The sequence below is a fragment of the Thyridium curvatum genome (assembly GCF_004353045.1).
Source record: "Thyridium curvatum strain D216 chromosome Unknown NODE_56_length_292564_cov_84.152122, whole genome shotgun sequence".
In the NCBI taxonomy this organism is placed as follows: Eukaryota; Fungi; Ascomycota; class Sordariomycetes; order Thyridiales; family Thyridiaceae; genus Thyridium; species Thyridium curvatum.
In genome coordinates this window covers 131613-146598 of record NW_022156811.1, presented here as the reverse complement: position 1 = coordinate 146598, position 14986 = coordinate 131613, and the positions used below count along the sequence as shown (strand labels likewise).

At 57.0% G+C, this 14986-nt stretch overlaps 5 protein-coding genes across 5 annotated transcripts; 2 read left to right on the top strand and 3 right to left on the bottom strand.

Annotated features, from left to right (window-relative positions):
- Positions 1-757: 757 nt before the first annotated feature.
- E0L32_008470 (uncharacterized protein) lies at positions 758-2105 on the bottom strand (the record flags this gene model as incomplete). The annotated part of the gene is made up of 8 exons (XM_031143328.1): positions 758-847; positions 907-1161; positions 1220-1397; positions 1450-1583; positions 1654-1749; positions 1847-1888; positions 1947-1984; positions 2042-2105. The coding sequence occupies 8 exons, from the start codon at positions 2103-2105 to the stop codon at positions 758-760; spliced, it is 897 nt and encodes a 298-aa protein (XP_030992295.1).
- An 881-nt stretch (positions 2106-2986) lies between these two features.
- On the bottom strand, positions 2987-5248 carry E0L32_008469 (uncharacterized protein; the record flags this gene model as incomplete). Its single annotated transcript, XM_031143326.1, has 4 exons — positions 2987-4135; positions 4188-5018; positions 5099-5161; positions 5240-5248. The coding sequence occupies 4 exons, from the start codon at positions 5246-5248 to the stop codon at positions 2987-2989; spliced, it is 2052 nt and encodes a 683-aa protein (XP_030992294.1).
- Positions 5249-5804: 556 nt separating this feature from the next.
- E0L32_008468 (uncharacterized protein) lies at positions 5805-7377 on the top strand (the record flags this gene model as incomplete). Its single annotated transcript, XM_031143325.1, has 4 exons — positions 5805-6071; positions 6143-6317; positions 6376-7220; positions 7282-7377. 4 exons carry the CDS (start codon positions 5805-5807, stop codon positions 7375-7377), a joined length of 1383 nt encoding a protein of 460 aa, XP_030992293.1.
- Positions 7378-7787: 410 nt separating this feature from the next.
- On the top strand, positions 7788-11877 carry E0L32_008467 (uncharacterized protein; the record flags this gene model as incomplete). Its single annotated transcript, XM_031143324.1, has 9 exons — positions 7788-7819; positions 7946-8060; positions 8145-8212; positions 8972-9069; positions 9124-9374; positions 9431-9559; positions 9618-9848; positions 9923-10384; positions 10480-11877. 9 exons carry the CDS (start codon positions 7788-7790, stop codon positions 11875-11877), a joined length of 2784 nt encoding a protein of 927 aa, XP_030992292.1.
- A 555-nt stretch (positions 11878-12432) lies between these two features.
- On the bottom strand, positions 12433-14622 carry E0L32_008466 (uncharacterized protein; the record flags this gene model as incomplete). Its single annotated transcript, XM_031143323.1, has 2 exons — positions 12433-14172; positions 14230-14622. 2 exons carry the CDS (start codon positions 14620-14622, stop codon positions 12433-12435), a joined length of 2133 nt encoding a protein of 710 aa, XP_030992291.1.
- Between the last annotated feature and the right edge of the window lie 364 nt (positions 14623-14986).

The following is a 14986-nucleotide window of genomic DNA, read 5'->3' as shown; positions in this document are numbered from 1 at the left end:
ATATTGCTGGCATTATTCCGGTGGAGGAGAGATTGGCAAAAACACACTTGCTCGAAGTAGAAACAATGGGCTATTGTAGTGTCATCGACCTCGACGTGGGGGGGAGCGGAAGGTGTGGTTTGTGTGTGTGCGTACGTGTGTGTTGGCAGGGATTGTAAACAAAGCCGTCGACCACCGGGGCAACCACACCCCGCGAGCAAACAACTACAAGTACTTGTAGAGAACTTAACGAAGCAGGGGCTCCGTTTGAAGCAACATCCACTGCGCCAGCACCCAATCGGCTGGGGCCGCTGCCAAACCTCACCAAAATAGTGGCTCCTCAAGCTCCTCAATCCAGTGCTACGTTCCCACAGCGATCCATCTTAAATTGACACATCACGGCCTCCTTGACCTTGGTACGGAGCCATGTGCCATTGGGTTCACATGCACCTAATGCATTGTTGCTGGAGAGTAACTTGAGTCGAGAATCGAATTGGCTCTATAACAACCGGATCTGGATATTCTAATAACACAAAAAGCCACACGAATCTATGAGCATATTTACTCTGCTCTCTAGATCCCCCTCCTCTAACCACAGCAGGTGGGCAAATTCCTGAGTGCGCGACGCCGACAAACCCTTGTTTCAAGATTCCAGTGACGCCTCACATCAAATGTCTTTCTTTCTCAAGAGAGACTGATTATCGAGGGCTGCTCTCACGCAGAGCCCTTCCTTCGTGATTGTGGATCGACGTGACCCAATCGATTGGCTTCATACCCTTTACCTCTTGGCAAGCATGCCGTCGAATGCAGGGATCAGGGTCTGCGCAAGCCAGAAGGAGAAGACCAGCTTAGGACCAGTCATCAGAAGCTTCAGAGGATATTAGTTATGAACGGTGGGAATCCCGTGGTATGGTGATCGTCACATACCTTAGGAACCAGCCCCTTGAAGAAACTAGAGAAGCCTTCGTTGCGCGCCATCTTGGTCAGAATCTTGAAGCCGCTCTCCGGGTTGTCAAAGTTCCTGTTCTGGATACGAGTCTTGATAACGTCGAGAGGGGCCGAAACAACGAGCGAGGCCGAGGCACCCGCGATCGACGCAATGAAGTTCTGGAACCAGCTGGCCTTGTTGTAGTCCTGGAGCCCGAAGAGGTACTCCTTGGTGAATGCGGATCCTCCGAAAAGCTAAAAGAGTCGGTCAGCCCAACACCCCAGAGTTTGTAAGTCCATCAACATCACATACAGCAAAAGACCCAGGAGCGTTCCTGGCCGCAGTCCAGCCCCAACCACGGTACAGGCCAAAGCCCTCATCCTTCACAATCTTCAGGACGCCACGGCCACGGAAAGCCTCGGGGTTGGTTTGACGCTTGATCTTGAGGACATCGAGGGGAAGGAGGACGATCTCTCCAATACCGATCAAGCTATGATCCGTCAGTTATGCGTCGCTCGATGTCAATTGACTCTTTCACGTACCTGCCAGCGGTCGAGTGCATGATGGCCTTGCCAGTCTTCTTGCCGAAAGCATTCTCAAAGTCCTTGCCGTAGTGGGTGGCGAGGTAATCACGAGCGACGGGCTGACCGCCGTACTTGTATACTCTTTGGAGGACCTATACACACAATGGTCAGATTCGGTTCGTGAAGATCGAGGTTGAGTAGCGGTGTGTGTGTGTAGCGCACCTTGTAGCCGGCGGCGTAACCCAGACCGGGGAACAGCGAAACGAACTTGCGGCCGAAGGATACATTGGCCTTGTCCTTGAAGATGACCGAGTTGAGCTGAGAGATGTTTGTGATCTGCATTTACGGCGCTTTCGTCAGCTTCCTGCCTCCCTTCCTCCCGTATCGAGGTCGTATGTCGGAGTTGGGACCATACCCTGGACTCATTGCTCATAAGGCGCTTCGCGATCGTATCAACCTATGCAGCGCGTTAATGTCGTGCGACTTCTCCTGGAAATTGCCTCGAATTGCAGTACCGGATGAAAGACAGCGAGCTCGGCGATACCGGCAGAGCCTGTGCAAAGTCAGTATAGGCTGCTCCGTCGCCAATACGCCTGAAGCTCTTGCTTACCGGAACCCAGGAGACGAGCCAGGTTGGACTCCTTCTCTCGGCCAGCAGCCACAGGCGGAGACATGGTAATTTTGAATATAAAAAAAGAAGGTATATAATCAAAGACAAGGACTGCTCAACGGCTCCTTCAATATGCGACAATTACCGGACTCCGATATTAAAAAGAAGGAACTCTCAAAAGTCAAGCCAATCGCACCACCAGGAGATTTTGCGAAAATTTTGGGCGCTTCATAGGAGCTGGCGCCGACAACGCACTAGAGCTCGGGGTACCCCTGCCGAAAAGCAGCTTATCTCTTTTCTTATCAGTTGTGAAGGTGATCAAGGTGGATCACATTGCAGGGACCTCGACCCCCTAGTGTCCACAAGAGCTTGGTGGGGACCAGGCGAGCCAGGTCAGACATGGTGATAGGTATGGATCTAGCTACTCGATTGTCTTCTACCATTGCCTGCGCGTAAGTGGCCTCGGATCAATAACTTGTGGTTACCATTGAGGTTCCAGTGTTTCCTCTTCGTCTCAAAGCTCCATATCGGTATGGACGAGGCGTTTCCACTTCGGCTCCTTAAGCATTGCAGGAAGCGACACAAAAGACTTGCTTTTCCTCATATCTCTTTCTCACTCTGACCCTGGAATTTTGTGTCTTCTAAGAGCTAATCATACAGGGCAGACATCGTCCATTGCCGATCGACCCTGCTGGATAGTGTCTCAAAAGCTGGACAACTCGACGAGATGGGTATCGGTAAAAGAAAACGATGTTGCCAAAGGCTGGGCAGCAGAGGAAGGCCTTCTCTGCTCGCCTGGAGCCATATCCGCCCACTCCCAGCAGATGCTATTTTAACGTGGTAGGAATCAATATAACGCCGCCATATGCAATGCCGTAAGACATGACAGTCGTGATTCGCTGTCTGCCATCATCGACCCCCGAGCCCCCGGGCCGCCGGCCCTGTTTAGTAGTCCCGTAGGACTGCGACCAGATCGTCCAGTCTCATCACTTGACCCAGAAGCTTGTTCTCAATGTCGCGAAATCTTTCATACTTGTCAAAGTATTTTTTCTCAAGGGCTTCCTGCTCCCTGCCCTTCACGTCTGGTCGCTCCACAAACGTCAACACATCCTTGTTTTCCCGACGGTGAACGTCGCGGATCTGCATGCACCGAAGCATGGCCTTGTATGAGTTGTCGAGCAGCTGGGCGGAAGAACGCTCTGGATCGCAGAACCACAAGAAGATGGTGCGACTGGCCGTGCGGTTGTTGTCGCGTGGGACTTCCTGCACATCGACATACCCATGCATCTGCATCTCCAACATTTTGTTTTGGACGTCCGTCTTCTTCATCAAGGCCAGGGCTGGAAGAGCCTTCTCGTCAAGCTTGCCCTTCTCCCGCAGGATACGCGCAAGGCGCAGGCCTTGCCGTCCAACTTTGCGCTCGATGACGTTGTCGAGCTCCTCCGTCCTGATGTTGCGCAAGAGAATATCATAGTCCACTGTCCATCTGCCGTGGCCACAGTGGCGAACAAAGCCTTGTTTGCTATCGCAGAGAAGTAAAAGGTGCTGGCGCATTTGCTGGAGTCGAGATTCTTTTGCCGGCGGTGCATCTTCGAACCTGACCTTGCCGTTTGTATGCCCGTTCGCGCCGTTCGCGTGGTTGGCGGGGGCAACTTCCCCTTCAGAATCGTAGTCAAACTCGTCATCATCATCCATATTCTCATCACCACTGCCCTCATCGGCCCCAGGCTCCTCCACGTACAGCAGCTTCTCTCGAGGAATGTCCCGGTGCACCCGCTCCGCAGTGGGCACATCGATCTCGCCCTTGGGGGCCTTTCCGATGCCAAGGCTGACATCGAGCGAGGTGCTCAAACTATCAAGTATGTCGGCGGTAGTCACAAAACGCTTGTTTGTGAAAGGATTGTCGCCACCGTCTTGGTTATCAATGAGAGTGTCCAATTGGCAACGCGAGATCTGATCGCCCAGTAGCTGAAGAAGAACAGCGTAGACCTGGCCAGTAACGTGCCCGATCGACTCGGAGGCGGCTTGAACCAAGGTCTGATTCCGCATCTCGACAGTACACTTTTCGTAATTGAGTCGCAACACAGCGTTCAACTATGTATTTGTTAGCACCCCGCAGTATGCTTGCTATGTGCGGCAGCATTACCTCAAGGTTGACATCGGATGCCACGTGGTGAAAACCATTGGTGACGTCGCCATTGGTGATCTTGCGAGATTTGACCCGGCCACCCCTGCTTTCGTCCAGTTTGCGCTTCAACCTCGTAGGCTCATCCCGTAGCTTCCCAAGCTGGTCGGAGAGCATAGCGTCAAACTCGATCTTCTTCTTCCCAGCCTTGACGCCATCCGGAAAATGAAGTTTCATGATTTGCTCCGAGACCATCGCATTGCGATCCGCTGGGCTTTGAAAGCTCTTGGGGTTGACAACAGTAAGGATCTCGGCCTGGATGAGCTCACAGAGTACCTCGTTCAGATGAGCGGTCGACTTGACATCCAAAGCACTGACTTGAAGGGTCTGCGCAGGCGGTTTGACATCGCCATTGATGTCGCCATTAATCCCGCCATTGACCTCACCATTAGGCTTGGCATCGTCCTCGAATGGGTTGGTTGTCGCCTGAGCTCCTGCCTGCTCTGCAGCAGCGATCCTTTCCCTGTAGGCGCCGACCAGATCGCCAATTTTGGTATGGCCCAGTACCATAAAGTTTTGTATGACGTCTCTCGCGGCAGGCCCGTACTTCTCCTCGATCATCGCAAGGATCTTGCCAGACCGTACCAGGTTGTAGGCGACATCGGGGTTCGCCTCAAAGGTGGCCACCTTGGTCGAGTCGTCGACTCTGTAGTACACGAGATTGTGTTGTAGGAGGACAATAAGTCCATGTCGTATTTGTTTTGGAGTAAGGGACGTCTGTTGCACAAGCTGCACGACAGCCGATCTGCCTCGGCTGAGCAGTGTCCCGAAAATCCGCTGAGGAGAGAAGAACTGTTCAGAAATATGTCCACCAAGAGCCCCCGGACAAGCAGCTGCGGGACGTCGCGGGGAATGCGGAACAGGGCACATACAGAAGGCAATTCGCCATGAAGATCGTCGATCAGAAGAGCACAAAGCTCGGCGAGGTTCTTGGTCTGTTTTGGCGCTGGTCAGAGCAATGCTGTGAGGCTTGCGCCAGTGTAAATGGATGGAGTGCCTCTGGCTTAACTCACCACCAGCATCACGAGGGAATGTTGTGGTCGAAGACTCTTGAGTTTTGGCTACTAGAGATCCTCTCACTATCTCTAGAGCTGCCACAATTGCTACCGCGGAGTCATTGAGATCCTGCAGAATTTGTGAGAACCGGCAGGAGGAGGCAGACAGACTGAAAGAGTGAGTTTCAGTGTAATCAAAGGCTGATAGAGGTGAAACTTTTTTGGTGAAGGTGGGCCACGACCTGCTGGTAGCGGGGAACCTTGACCAAAGCACGATAGGCGCACCAGGTGCGGTACAGGTACTGTACAGGCGCCAAAAGCACAGGCCACAGGGCTCTCGCCGGATTACTCCAAGTTTCCTTGAGCCTTGAGCAAATACATGGGTACAAGCGGGCAGCTGGCCGCCAGCTGCGCTAAACCAGGAACGCGGCTGACCGGATTTTCCAGGCCCGAAAATTGCTCGGAACGAGCCAGCCAATCCAACCACTGCTAATCATCGCCAAACAATTGGATGACCGGCTGGAAGCTTTCCTTCTGTCGCAAATTTGCAATTGTCCATCCCCCGACAACCACCCCTCTCACGATGATCTCGAGATCTGCTGTCACGAGGGGAACTCAGCTTGCCCTCCGCCGGCAAGGCTGCGCCTTTGCTCAGCGACGCGGTTATGCTGCCGCCGCGGCAATTGGTTCAGAGTCAGGATCGTACGAGCCGACAGACATTGCCGGCATCAAGGTCGCCCACAAGGACGCCCACGGCCCGACCACGAAGCTCGCCGTCGTTGCTAAGGCCGGTACTCGATACCAACCCCTGCCCGGCCTGACAATTGGTCTGGAGGAGTTCGCTTTCAAGGTACGGGACGCCGCCGAGAATTTTGCGTGACGGTCCGGGAGAGCTTTGAGCTAATTTATGGCTGGCAACAGAACACCCAAAAGCGTTCTGCACTGCGAATCAACCGAGAATCCGAGCTTCTGGGAGGCCAATTGAATGCTTTCCACACCCGTGAGGCCCTCGTCCTCGAGGCCAGCTTCCTCAAGGAGGATCTCCCTTACTTCACCGAGCTGCTGGGAGAGGTCCTGACGCAGACCAAGTACACCAGTACGTCCGGGAGATGCTGATACCACAATATTTTTCTTCGTGCTCACCATGTAACTAGCCCACGAGTTCCACGAGAACGTCGAGAACATCATCCACCTGAAGCAGGACAAGCTTGCACACGATGCCTCCGCCCAGGCCCTGGATGCTGCCCACGCCGTTGCCTTCCACAGCGGCCTCGGCGCACCGCTGTACCCCCTTGCCAACTCTGCTCTGGGTAGCTATCTGAGCGAGCACTCTGTGGCTGCCTTCGCCGAGGCTGCCTACGTCAAGCCCAACATTGCCCTCGTTGCCGACGGTGCTTCCCAGAGCGCCCTGGCCAAGTGGGTTGAGCCCCTGTTCAAGGGTGTTGCCTCTTCTTCTACCAGCCAGCTGTCCCTGAACACTGCTGCTTCCAAGTACTACGGTGGTGAGCAGCGTGTCGCAAATGGTTCTGGCAACTCGATGGTCATCGCTTTCCCTGGCGCTGCTCTGGGTGCCTCCAAGCCCGAGACCGCCGTTCTCAAAGCCCTTCTGGGTGGCCAGTCCAGCATCAAGTGGTCTCCTGGCTTCACTCTGCTTGCCAAGGCTGCTGCCGCTGCCCCTGGTGCTTCGGTCTCTGCCTCCAACTTCGCCTACTCCGATGCCGGTCTGTTCGCTATCCAGATCAGCGGTTCCGCGTGCGCCGTCCGCAAGTGCGCCGAGGAGGCCGTCAAGGCCGTCAAGAGCGTCGCGGAGGGCGGTGTTAGCAAGGAGGATCTGACCAAGGCCATTGCCAAGGCCAAGTTTGATGCCCTGACCGCCCAGGAGCTGAGTGGCGCCGGCCTGGTCGCCGCCGGCACCAGCATCATCCACGGTGCCCAGCCCTTCAAGCCTGCCGAGGCTGTCAAGAGCTTCGATGGTGTTACTGCCGACAAGGTCAAGGCTGTGAGTCTTCCTGTCCTCCGATTCATCTTTGTGGAACCGTTGCTAATGAGTTTGTCTACAGGCTGCCAAGGCCCTGCTGGATGGCAAGGCGTCCGTTGCGACTGTTGGAGATCTGTATGCTCTGCCTTACGCGGAGGAGCTTGGGCTGAAGGTATAAGTTGTGTGACGGGAGAACAAAATGTACCAATAGGGTGTGCCGTTGGAGAGCGGCGTCGAGTACTTGTGCATATAGCAACCTCTTTTAGACTCCTTCCATTTAGTGACATTACCCACACACCGCATGTCTTCCCTTTGGTTATGAGTGAATTCCAAGGGGTATATAACAGGTTACCAAATACTGAATCACACAAGTGACAACTGCATTTTTGCTCGAATGAGATTGACATAACCGTCTTGCTGAACGTGGTACTGCCGCGCTGGTGTGAGTATCGGTTGCCAAGTGGGCGTCACGTGACGCGACAAGGCTTGTGAGCCGAGCCGGCGTTGGTGATCCGAGCTGTTTTCTTCCCCATCGAAGTTCTGCATCACCAACCCTCCTACATCCAAAAACCGCAAAAATCCGTCAAAATGGTGTTCGCCTGGAAAGCCGCTGGTCTTACGTGAGTCAATTGGACGCATTCGCATCATGGCAGTCATTTTCGAAGCTGGGATCCCCGCGCCGGGCCGAGAGGACAAGCGCCCCCCGAACCAGTCAATGCTAACCTTTGCGTCTTGGATTTTTGCAGCTACAACCGCTACCTCGCCGTCGCCGCGCGCGTCGTGCGCCGCAGCCTGAAGGAGGACAAGAGAGTCGCCGCTGAGCGCCGAGGAGAGATGGATCTGCGCTTTGCCAAGTGGTCGGTAAGTCATCGGACAGCACTGCGCGACCGCAATTCGGAGGGGGGGAATCCATTTGGCTGATATCTCGCGCAACACGTATTACAGAACGGCAAGCAGGGCGAGGTCAAGAACCTTGCCGACGCCCAGGCTGCTGCCGCCGTCGAGGCCGCTTCGTCATAGACAAAACGACATTGAGAACGGGATCCAAAGTATCGGGGTTGGGTGATGTTGGATGGTTCAGGAGACGCTTGGTGGAACGCGGGACATAGAAGTGCGGAGGAGCGGATGACAAGCACGAAGCGTGGGCTGCTCAGCCCTGTGTAAAGCTGTACCATATCGAAAGGAAAATCGACAATAGAAGTCACTGGTGCATATTTCGAACGACTTTCTGGTCTAGCCTTTGTGTGTCGTGATGAATGCTCCGTTTTGTAGATTTGAGACTTGGTACGCTATCGGATCTGCTCGGCACTCCGTCAGGCCTCACGGGCGCCTGCACCTGCGGCAGGGTCCGGCGAATGATTGCAAGCACGTAGCCAGAAAGCCGTATCGCACATTGCAATCATAATAAGAAAGTCCCATTCTTGCCTTTTGAACTTCTCGAGCCCGTGCCGCCAGGGAAACACTCCACTGGCTGCCTTCTCTGCCAGAAAGCCAAACCCATCCTCTCAGAAAGGCAAGCCCAATGGATATTAGGTGGGCCCCTCCAAAAGACGAGTAGCTCAACATCAATATCATCGACAAACTCAGAGACTGGCTGTAGTTTCCAAGTACAACATCAGCGAACCCGATCTTTCTCGTCTCTAGAACGCCCTACAGTTTGACAAGCTACTCGCAACGCACGTCTGGCCTAGGTTTGAGTTCTGTTGGGACAAGACAGTGCAGCACCTATGCCAATACCCGCCTGACCTCGAGTAATCGTAACGAGCATCAAGGTGCAAGGCGCACATGGCTCATCACACCCCGGCAGGGGTGGTCTCTCCGGAGCAAAATACTTTCCTGGCAGGCAAGGGGCCTAGCAACATATCTCAAAGTATGCAGTTGATCCCTGCTGCAGTAAGCTGGATCGTAGCTCACACACTTTTAGCTTTCTCAGACCTCTCTCTTGAGCCAAATGGCGGCACAGAGCCACCGCCGCTGCTCGCGCCCCAGATCAAGAGCGCTGGCGTGGTAACGAGAGACATCACAGAGGACTTCAAGAGGGCCACCAAAGGTGAGCAAGTTTCTTCTCGATCCGTTCTTCCGCCTCAAGAGGTTAACATCGTTGCAGAGCTTGCGCCTGGGGAGCTAGTCAAGGATGGTTTCTTTACTCTCTTCGAGTCTGTCGGGGCTCTTGAAGTAAGTCCATAGCAGATATCAGGCTCGATACGGTCTCGCTGACAGTTTCCCGAAAGATTATGGACCCCAAGATGGACAGCGGGTGTCTCGCGCCAGGCGAATCTCTGTATGATGAGTACGACTTGGCACGAACGCTCTCACCTGAGCAAGTCATGGGGATCATAGATCAGTTGCTCTGCTCAGAGGTGAGCCTGCAATGCCCAACCCCAAGGCCACGTACTCTCCGACTGACAGCATCTTTAGATGGCTTGGCATCTGGGTTACCCTTTATCGCAGACAATCTTCACCAACGTGTACATCGAAGCGATCCTCATGCCCTGTCCAATCAGGATACAAGATGCCGACTTCATAAGAGACCGGGATGACAGCACGCCAACATCGCCTATGCATGCCGTGCTGCGGGCATACTGCCTGGGACTCCTCAAGTCGTGCTTCTTTGTGATTAAGAGCATCAATTCTGAGCTTTATTATGAGGTATGTCGATATATTCGGTATTACAAGGTGACTCGACATTGTCTTGAGTAAAGGGATATCTGATGATGCTCTAGGAGGAGGATTTTGTAACCAACACATACCATCGCTCCTTGCTCGAGTCGATAAATCGGCAGGAGATCGTGGATGTCATCCAAGACACACGGGCATTGCTGAGAACGATGCGGCAGTCCTGGTCCGAAGACCTGGTTCTGGCTCTCGACTCTCGGCTTGAGCTGAGGGAGGCCTTCCTAACAGCCCTCCAGCTGGTTGACGGGGATACTATCCCAGACTCGCTCAAGACGACGTGGGAGCGCTTGGGGGAGATCCTGAGCAACGTCACCAAGACGCACTCACTAGCCGTACCGGTCCCGGAATCCTTCAGCAAAAAGATCCAACGGCGTTTGGCGAGCACTATGCCTCCGCGGCCTATCGTGCAGCCGAGCTTCGACGAAGCCTGCGCGCATTGGAAACGCATGTTTGAAGACGGCGCCGAAGTGCACGACGTGCTCAAGTACACCGACTCGCAGACCCTCCTTGTAAGAATGACAGGCCCTATGACTTCCTTTCCCCCTCGTAGCCGTAGCGTCATCGCATGCGGATTACTTTGCTAACAGAACCGCACACACACTAGAACTTTGTCTTGGCCTTCCAGTCCAAGAAGCCCCAGCCCCTCGTCTTCGTCCGCACCCTGCTGCAAAGCTACATCTTCCGCGACAACATCATCCTGCGGTCCATGTCGATCCGCCAGCTCATGGACGACGACCTGGCCACGGTCGTGCTGCCCGCGAGCCCGCTGCTCGACCCGGCCAACGACGCCGTCGAGGCCGTGCACCACCCGCGCTTCGTCGTCGCCAACCAGATGGAGGAGTTCCGCCAGAGGGCCGCCGCCGCCTACCTCGACGTCTTCCGCTTCCTGTGCCAGAACCGGCCGCGCATCCGCCGCACGCTGTGCCACGCCCTGAACCAGTGGGAGATGGTGCAGGTCGAGGCCGAGGACACGGACCAGGTGCTGCAGGCGCAGGTGGCGGACCCGGCGTTCAGCAGCACCGGCGGCTCGTCTCAGACAACAGCCATCAGCAAGGAATCCCTCGACGCCCTCCCGCTGTCCTCCTGGTCGTACCTCTACAAGCTGCGCATCATGGAGTGGATCGTCCAGCTCGGCTTCGAGCTGCAGACCTACCAGCCCGACGAGCTGGCGGGCATGTACTGGTACCTGAGCTACCTCGCCAAGCGCCGCCTCCAGCACCTCGAGCGCATCAAGTCCTTCACCGTCCAGGCCTTTGACGCCTCCTCGTCACCGCCCAGCCAAGGCGGTGACAGAGACGACGAGACGCACTCGGCCTTTGCCCGCTCCCTCTCCTACCTCCGCGCCGCGATGCTCGACGCCGCCTCGACGTGGCAGCTCGCCGACGCCCTGTCCTGCCTGTACACCGTCCTCTACCGGCCTCTCTCTACCCCTACCCCTCCGTCCTGCCCCCCGCAGAGCAGCGAGCCGGCCGGCTTCGCCGCCCTCGCCCGCCCCCACAGGCCGTACAGCACCGACGCCCTGCGCTACGACGTGCGCATGAAGCCCTTCGCCGCGGTGGGCCTGCCCGAGCTGCCCGACCACGCGGCCTTTGCCCGCGAGACGGACCAGCCGGGCGTGCCGACGGCCGACGTGCTCGCCTACGCCGAGCGCGCGGCGTCCGGGGCCCGGCGCGGCTTCGAGGCCCTCGCGCGGCTCGAGGCCGGGGACGCCTTCTCGTCCTTCTCGGGGTCGGGGGCCGGCGGCGGCGGCGGCGGCGGCGGCGCGGGCAGTCTGCGGGAGCGGTGGCTCGACGGGCAGAGGAGCTGCGTCAAGGCGGCGATACTGACGGGGATTGGGATCGGTACCTTGCAGAAGGTGTTGGACAAGACTACTGCTGCTGGTGGTGGTAGCGGCGGCGGGGAGGAGCCGGACCTGAAGGGGAAGGTCAAGGCCGAGGTGCCCGCGCCCGACCAGGGGTATCACGAGTGGTGGGTTGTGCCCAAGGTTACGGCTCTGTCGTGAGCGAGAGGCATGTGCACACCGTGGTTTTAGACGTGGTGCGTGGTGATGGTGAATGGGAAGGGAAGGGAAGACCATATGGGGGTACTTGCTGAGGTCTAATCGAATACTGACACTCAAAGGTTAGAAACGGGGTATTGCTGATACGAACGACCCCTAGGACTATGTTCCCAGGATGAAATAAATGGCTCTCCTTATTCTCCGGGTGCGATCCTCAAGATAGATACAGATACATGAACTTTTATTTATGTACAGAACCCCTTTCTCTTCCACGATTCTTCGTAAATAAAAAAAAAAGTGCTTGGAGGCATCGCTCCCACCCACCCCCCCTGCCTCATTGATATATATATATATATGTATGTAGCCAGCCATAGCTCCTTGATCCGTTTTCTGGAAACCCCAAAAAATCCGCGCTGGTAATATGAAATATTGTTCCCAAATGGGTTCTGTTCACAACTAATATACACACACATGCGATGTCTATGTAATCCCATCTCTCTCAACTCCTTATATATTTTTGGAGACAAAGCTCACCGCTTCACACCTACACACATGTCGTCACCTCCCCCCCGGCGGCCTAGCACCACCACCACCACCACTACTATTACTACTCGTCCCAGCCGCCGCCGCCGCAGCAGCAGCAGCAGTAGCAGTGGCAGCGGCATACGCCGGCGGGCCGGTCCGGTCCATGAGGCCGTCGAGCACGTGCGACTTGAGGCTCGACAGGCTGTCGTCCTTCTTCTTGACGAGGTCGAGCACCTCGCGGTACTTGCGCTGCCAGCGGGCGGCCGTGTTCTCGCCGGCGGCGTCGTCGTCGCCGCCGATGCGGTCGGGCGCGCTGCGGCCCTTCCACTTGCGGTGGCTGACCTGCTCCTTCATCGAGAACTCGCCGCGGACGTCGCCGAAGCGCAGCTCCCAGTTGCAGATGTACTTGTTGTGGTCGGCGCACTCCTCGAGCAGGACGACGCGCAGCGTGCTCGTCGTCATGAGGATCTTGGAGCCCGCCAGCGCCGCCAGGTTGATGAGGAAGGTCTCCTTGGTCGAGGCCGAGCGCAGCAGGTCGTCGATGACGCTCGAGGCGATGGCCGACGCCTCGTCGACGCCGCAGGGGCGGATCGGGTTGCCCCGCGCGTCCTGCCAGTTGGCCGAGAGGATGGTGTGGATGAAGAAGGCCTCGAGCTCGGCCATGTTGGTCCGGTCGTTGGGGTCCTCGAGGCGCACTCTGCCCTGGGGCACGGGCCGGTTGGGCGGCGGCTTGTCGCTGCCTCCCGCGGCGTTGGGATTCCTGCCGTTGAGGATGTCGATGGAGGCCAGGTCGAACGAGTTGCCCCGCGGCTGGTTCAGGTCCATGCAGTCGTTGTTCATGTGCATGGATGACTGGCCGTTGACCATGACGGCTGGCGGCGGCGTTGCCAAACGGACCTCTCCGCCTACCCTCTCGGGGACTTGGAGCGATAACCTGTTTGGTCTTGAGGCTTTCGGGCCTGCCGTGTTTGGGGCAGAGTCGGGATAATTTGGTATAGAAGGGGGACCGACTGGTGGGAATGAAGGTGGCGGCGGTGGTGATGGGTCTATGGGGAAGTTACTAGGAACGGGTATCTGAGTGTTGTTACCGGCGGTATGATTCGGGGAAGGCAATGCGAAGTGAGGCGGTCCGTCGGTCGTAGGATACGCCGAATAGGGCCCTTCCTCAGCGCCGCCGCGGTTGATGGGAGGTCTGCCACGGGTCTTGCCCGTCCCTCCAGAGGCGCCACTCCTCCAGGCAGAGGATACGACCTTGGCGCCGTGGCGCCGTGTGCCCGTCCTGCCTTTGGACGGCGTAATGGCAGACTTGGGTTCGTCGCTCCAAAAGGCGTTCCTCGTGGATGGCGTGATGGCCGACTGTGGATAGGCGGGGAGAGCCATGTGCGAGGTAGTATCGGCAGGCCAAGCAGGAGGGGGCTGGCCAGTGGCTGAAGGCAGCCAGCTGGCTAGTCGCCCATCCGGCTGCACCGACCACGGTGACAGCCCGTCATGGCCTCTGGTCCCTGGAAAGGGCGTCCCCGCCGGAGGCGATTCGAGGCGAGGTCTCTGAGGGGACGGCCTCCCCGACTCGTCATCCTCTGGTCGCCGTCTCCCTCGTTTGGGCCTGATCTGGGGTAGCAGAGCCCGGAGGGCCATGTCGTCCTCGGCGGCCACGCCATCCCGGAGCGTATCACCGGCCAGATTGGTGTCTGCGGGTATTTGCGTCCAGTAGGGATGGTGGTTGCCAAGCAGATACTCGAAAAAGGCATCCACGTGCATGGAATGCATCCACCGCTACGCCTGTCAGCTTTCTGGCTCGCCAAGGGAGAGGTTCTCGGCCGCGATAGGTACCTTTAGACGGACAGCATACTGCTGGATCTTTTGCGAGCTCTGGCCCTTGTCCTGGTCCGGGGGCTCGACGCCGAGTTTGAGAGCCAGTTCGGCCCACGTCTTGATCTCTTTGGTCTCGAGCTTCCTGATGAGCTCAAAGAGGGTAAAGGTGCTGAAGCTCTTGCCCCCGCTCTTGGGCGGGGTGCGGAAGGACTCGCGCAGAGCGGAAGAGTCGGCGTCGAGGGGCACAGCCGGGTTGCAGTAGAGGATGAAGGCGACATAGGCGTCCTCGATGCTGGCGGCGACGACGTTGCGGTCCGGTAGCGAGGCGCGGGCGGACATGCCATGGGGGGTCAGGCTCCGCATGGAAGGGGGCGTGGCCGAGTTGACGAGCCCATCGGTAGGCCTCTGCATCATGAAATCCACGACCCGTTCGCCGGGCGATGCCCACGAGGACTCATGAGAGATCCCGTTTTGATGATCCCGCTCAGCCAGGTTGCCAGAGGATGGGCGTGGATGTGTATGAGGTCACAGCCCGAGCCGAGTTCGAGTCAGGTAGGCTCGTGTGGGGTAGGCGGCGCTGGAGAGGAGGTCGCCGGCGCAGGTCCTGGGCCACGGGGCGTTTGGTACTTAACGGTCGACTATCACCAGAAAGAGAAAACGGGCAAGATGGAGCCGCGCGTGTGTGCTGGGCTGGCTGGGCTGGACTCGAGCCAGACAAGCCAACGGAAAGCTTGTGTGGAGGTTTGGTAATAAGACGCGCGGATCCACAGTTCTG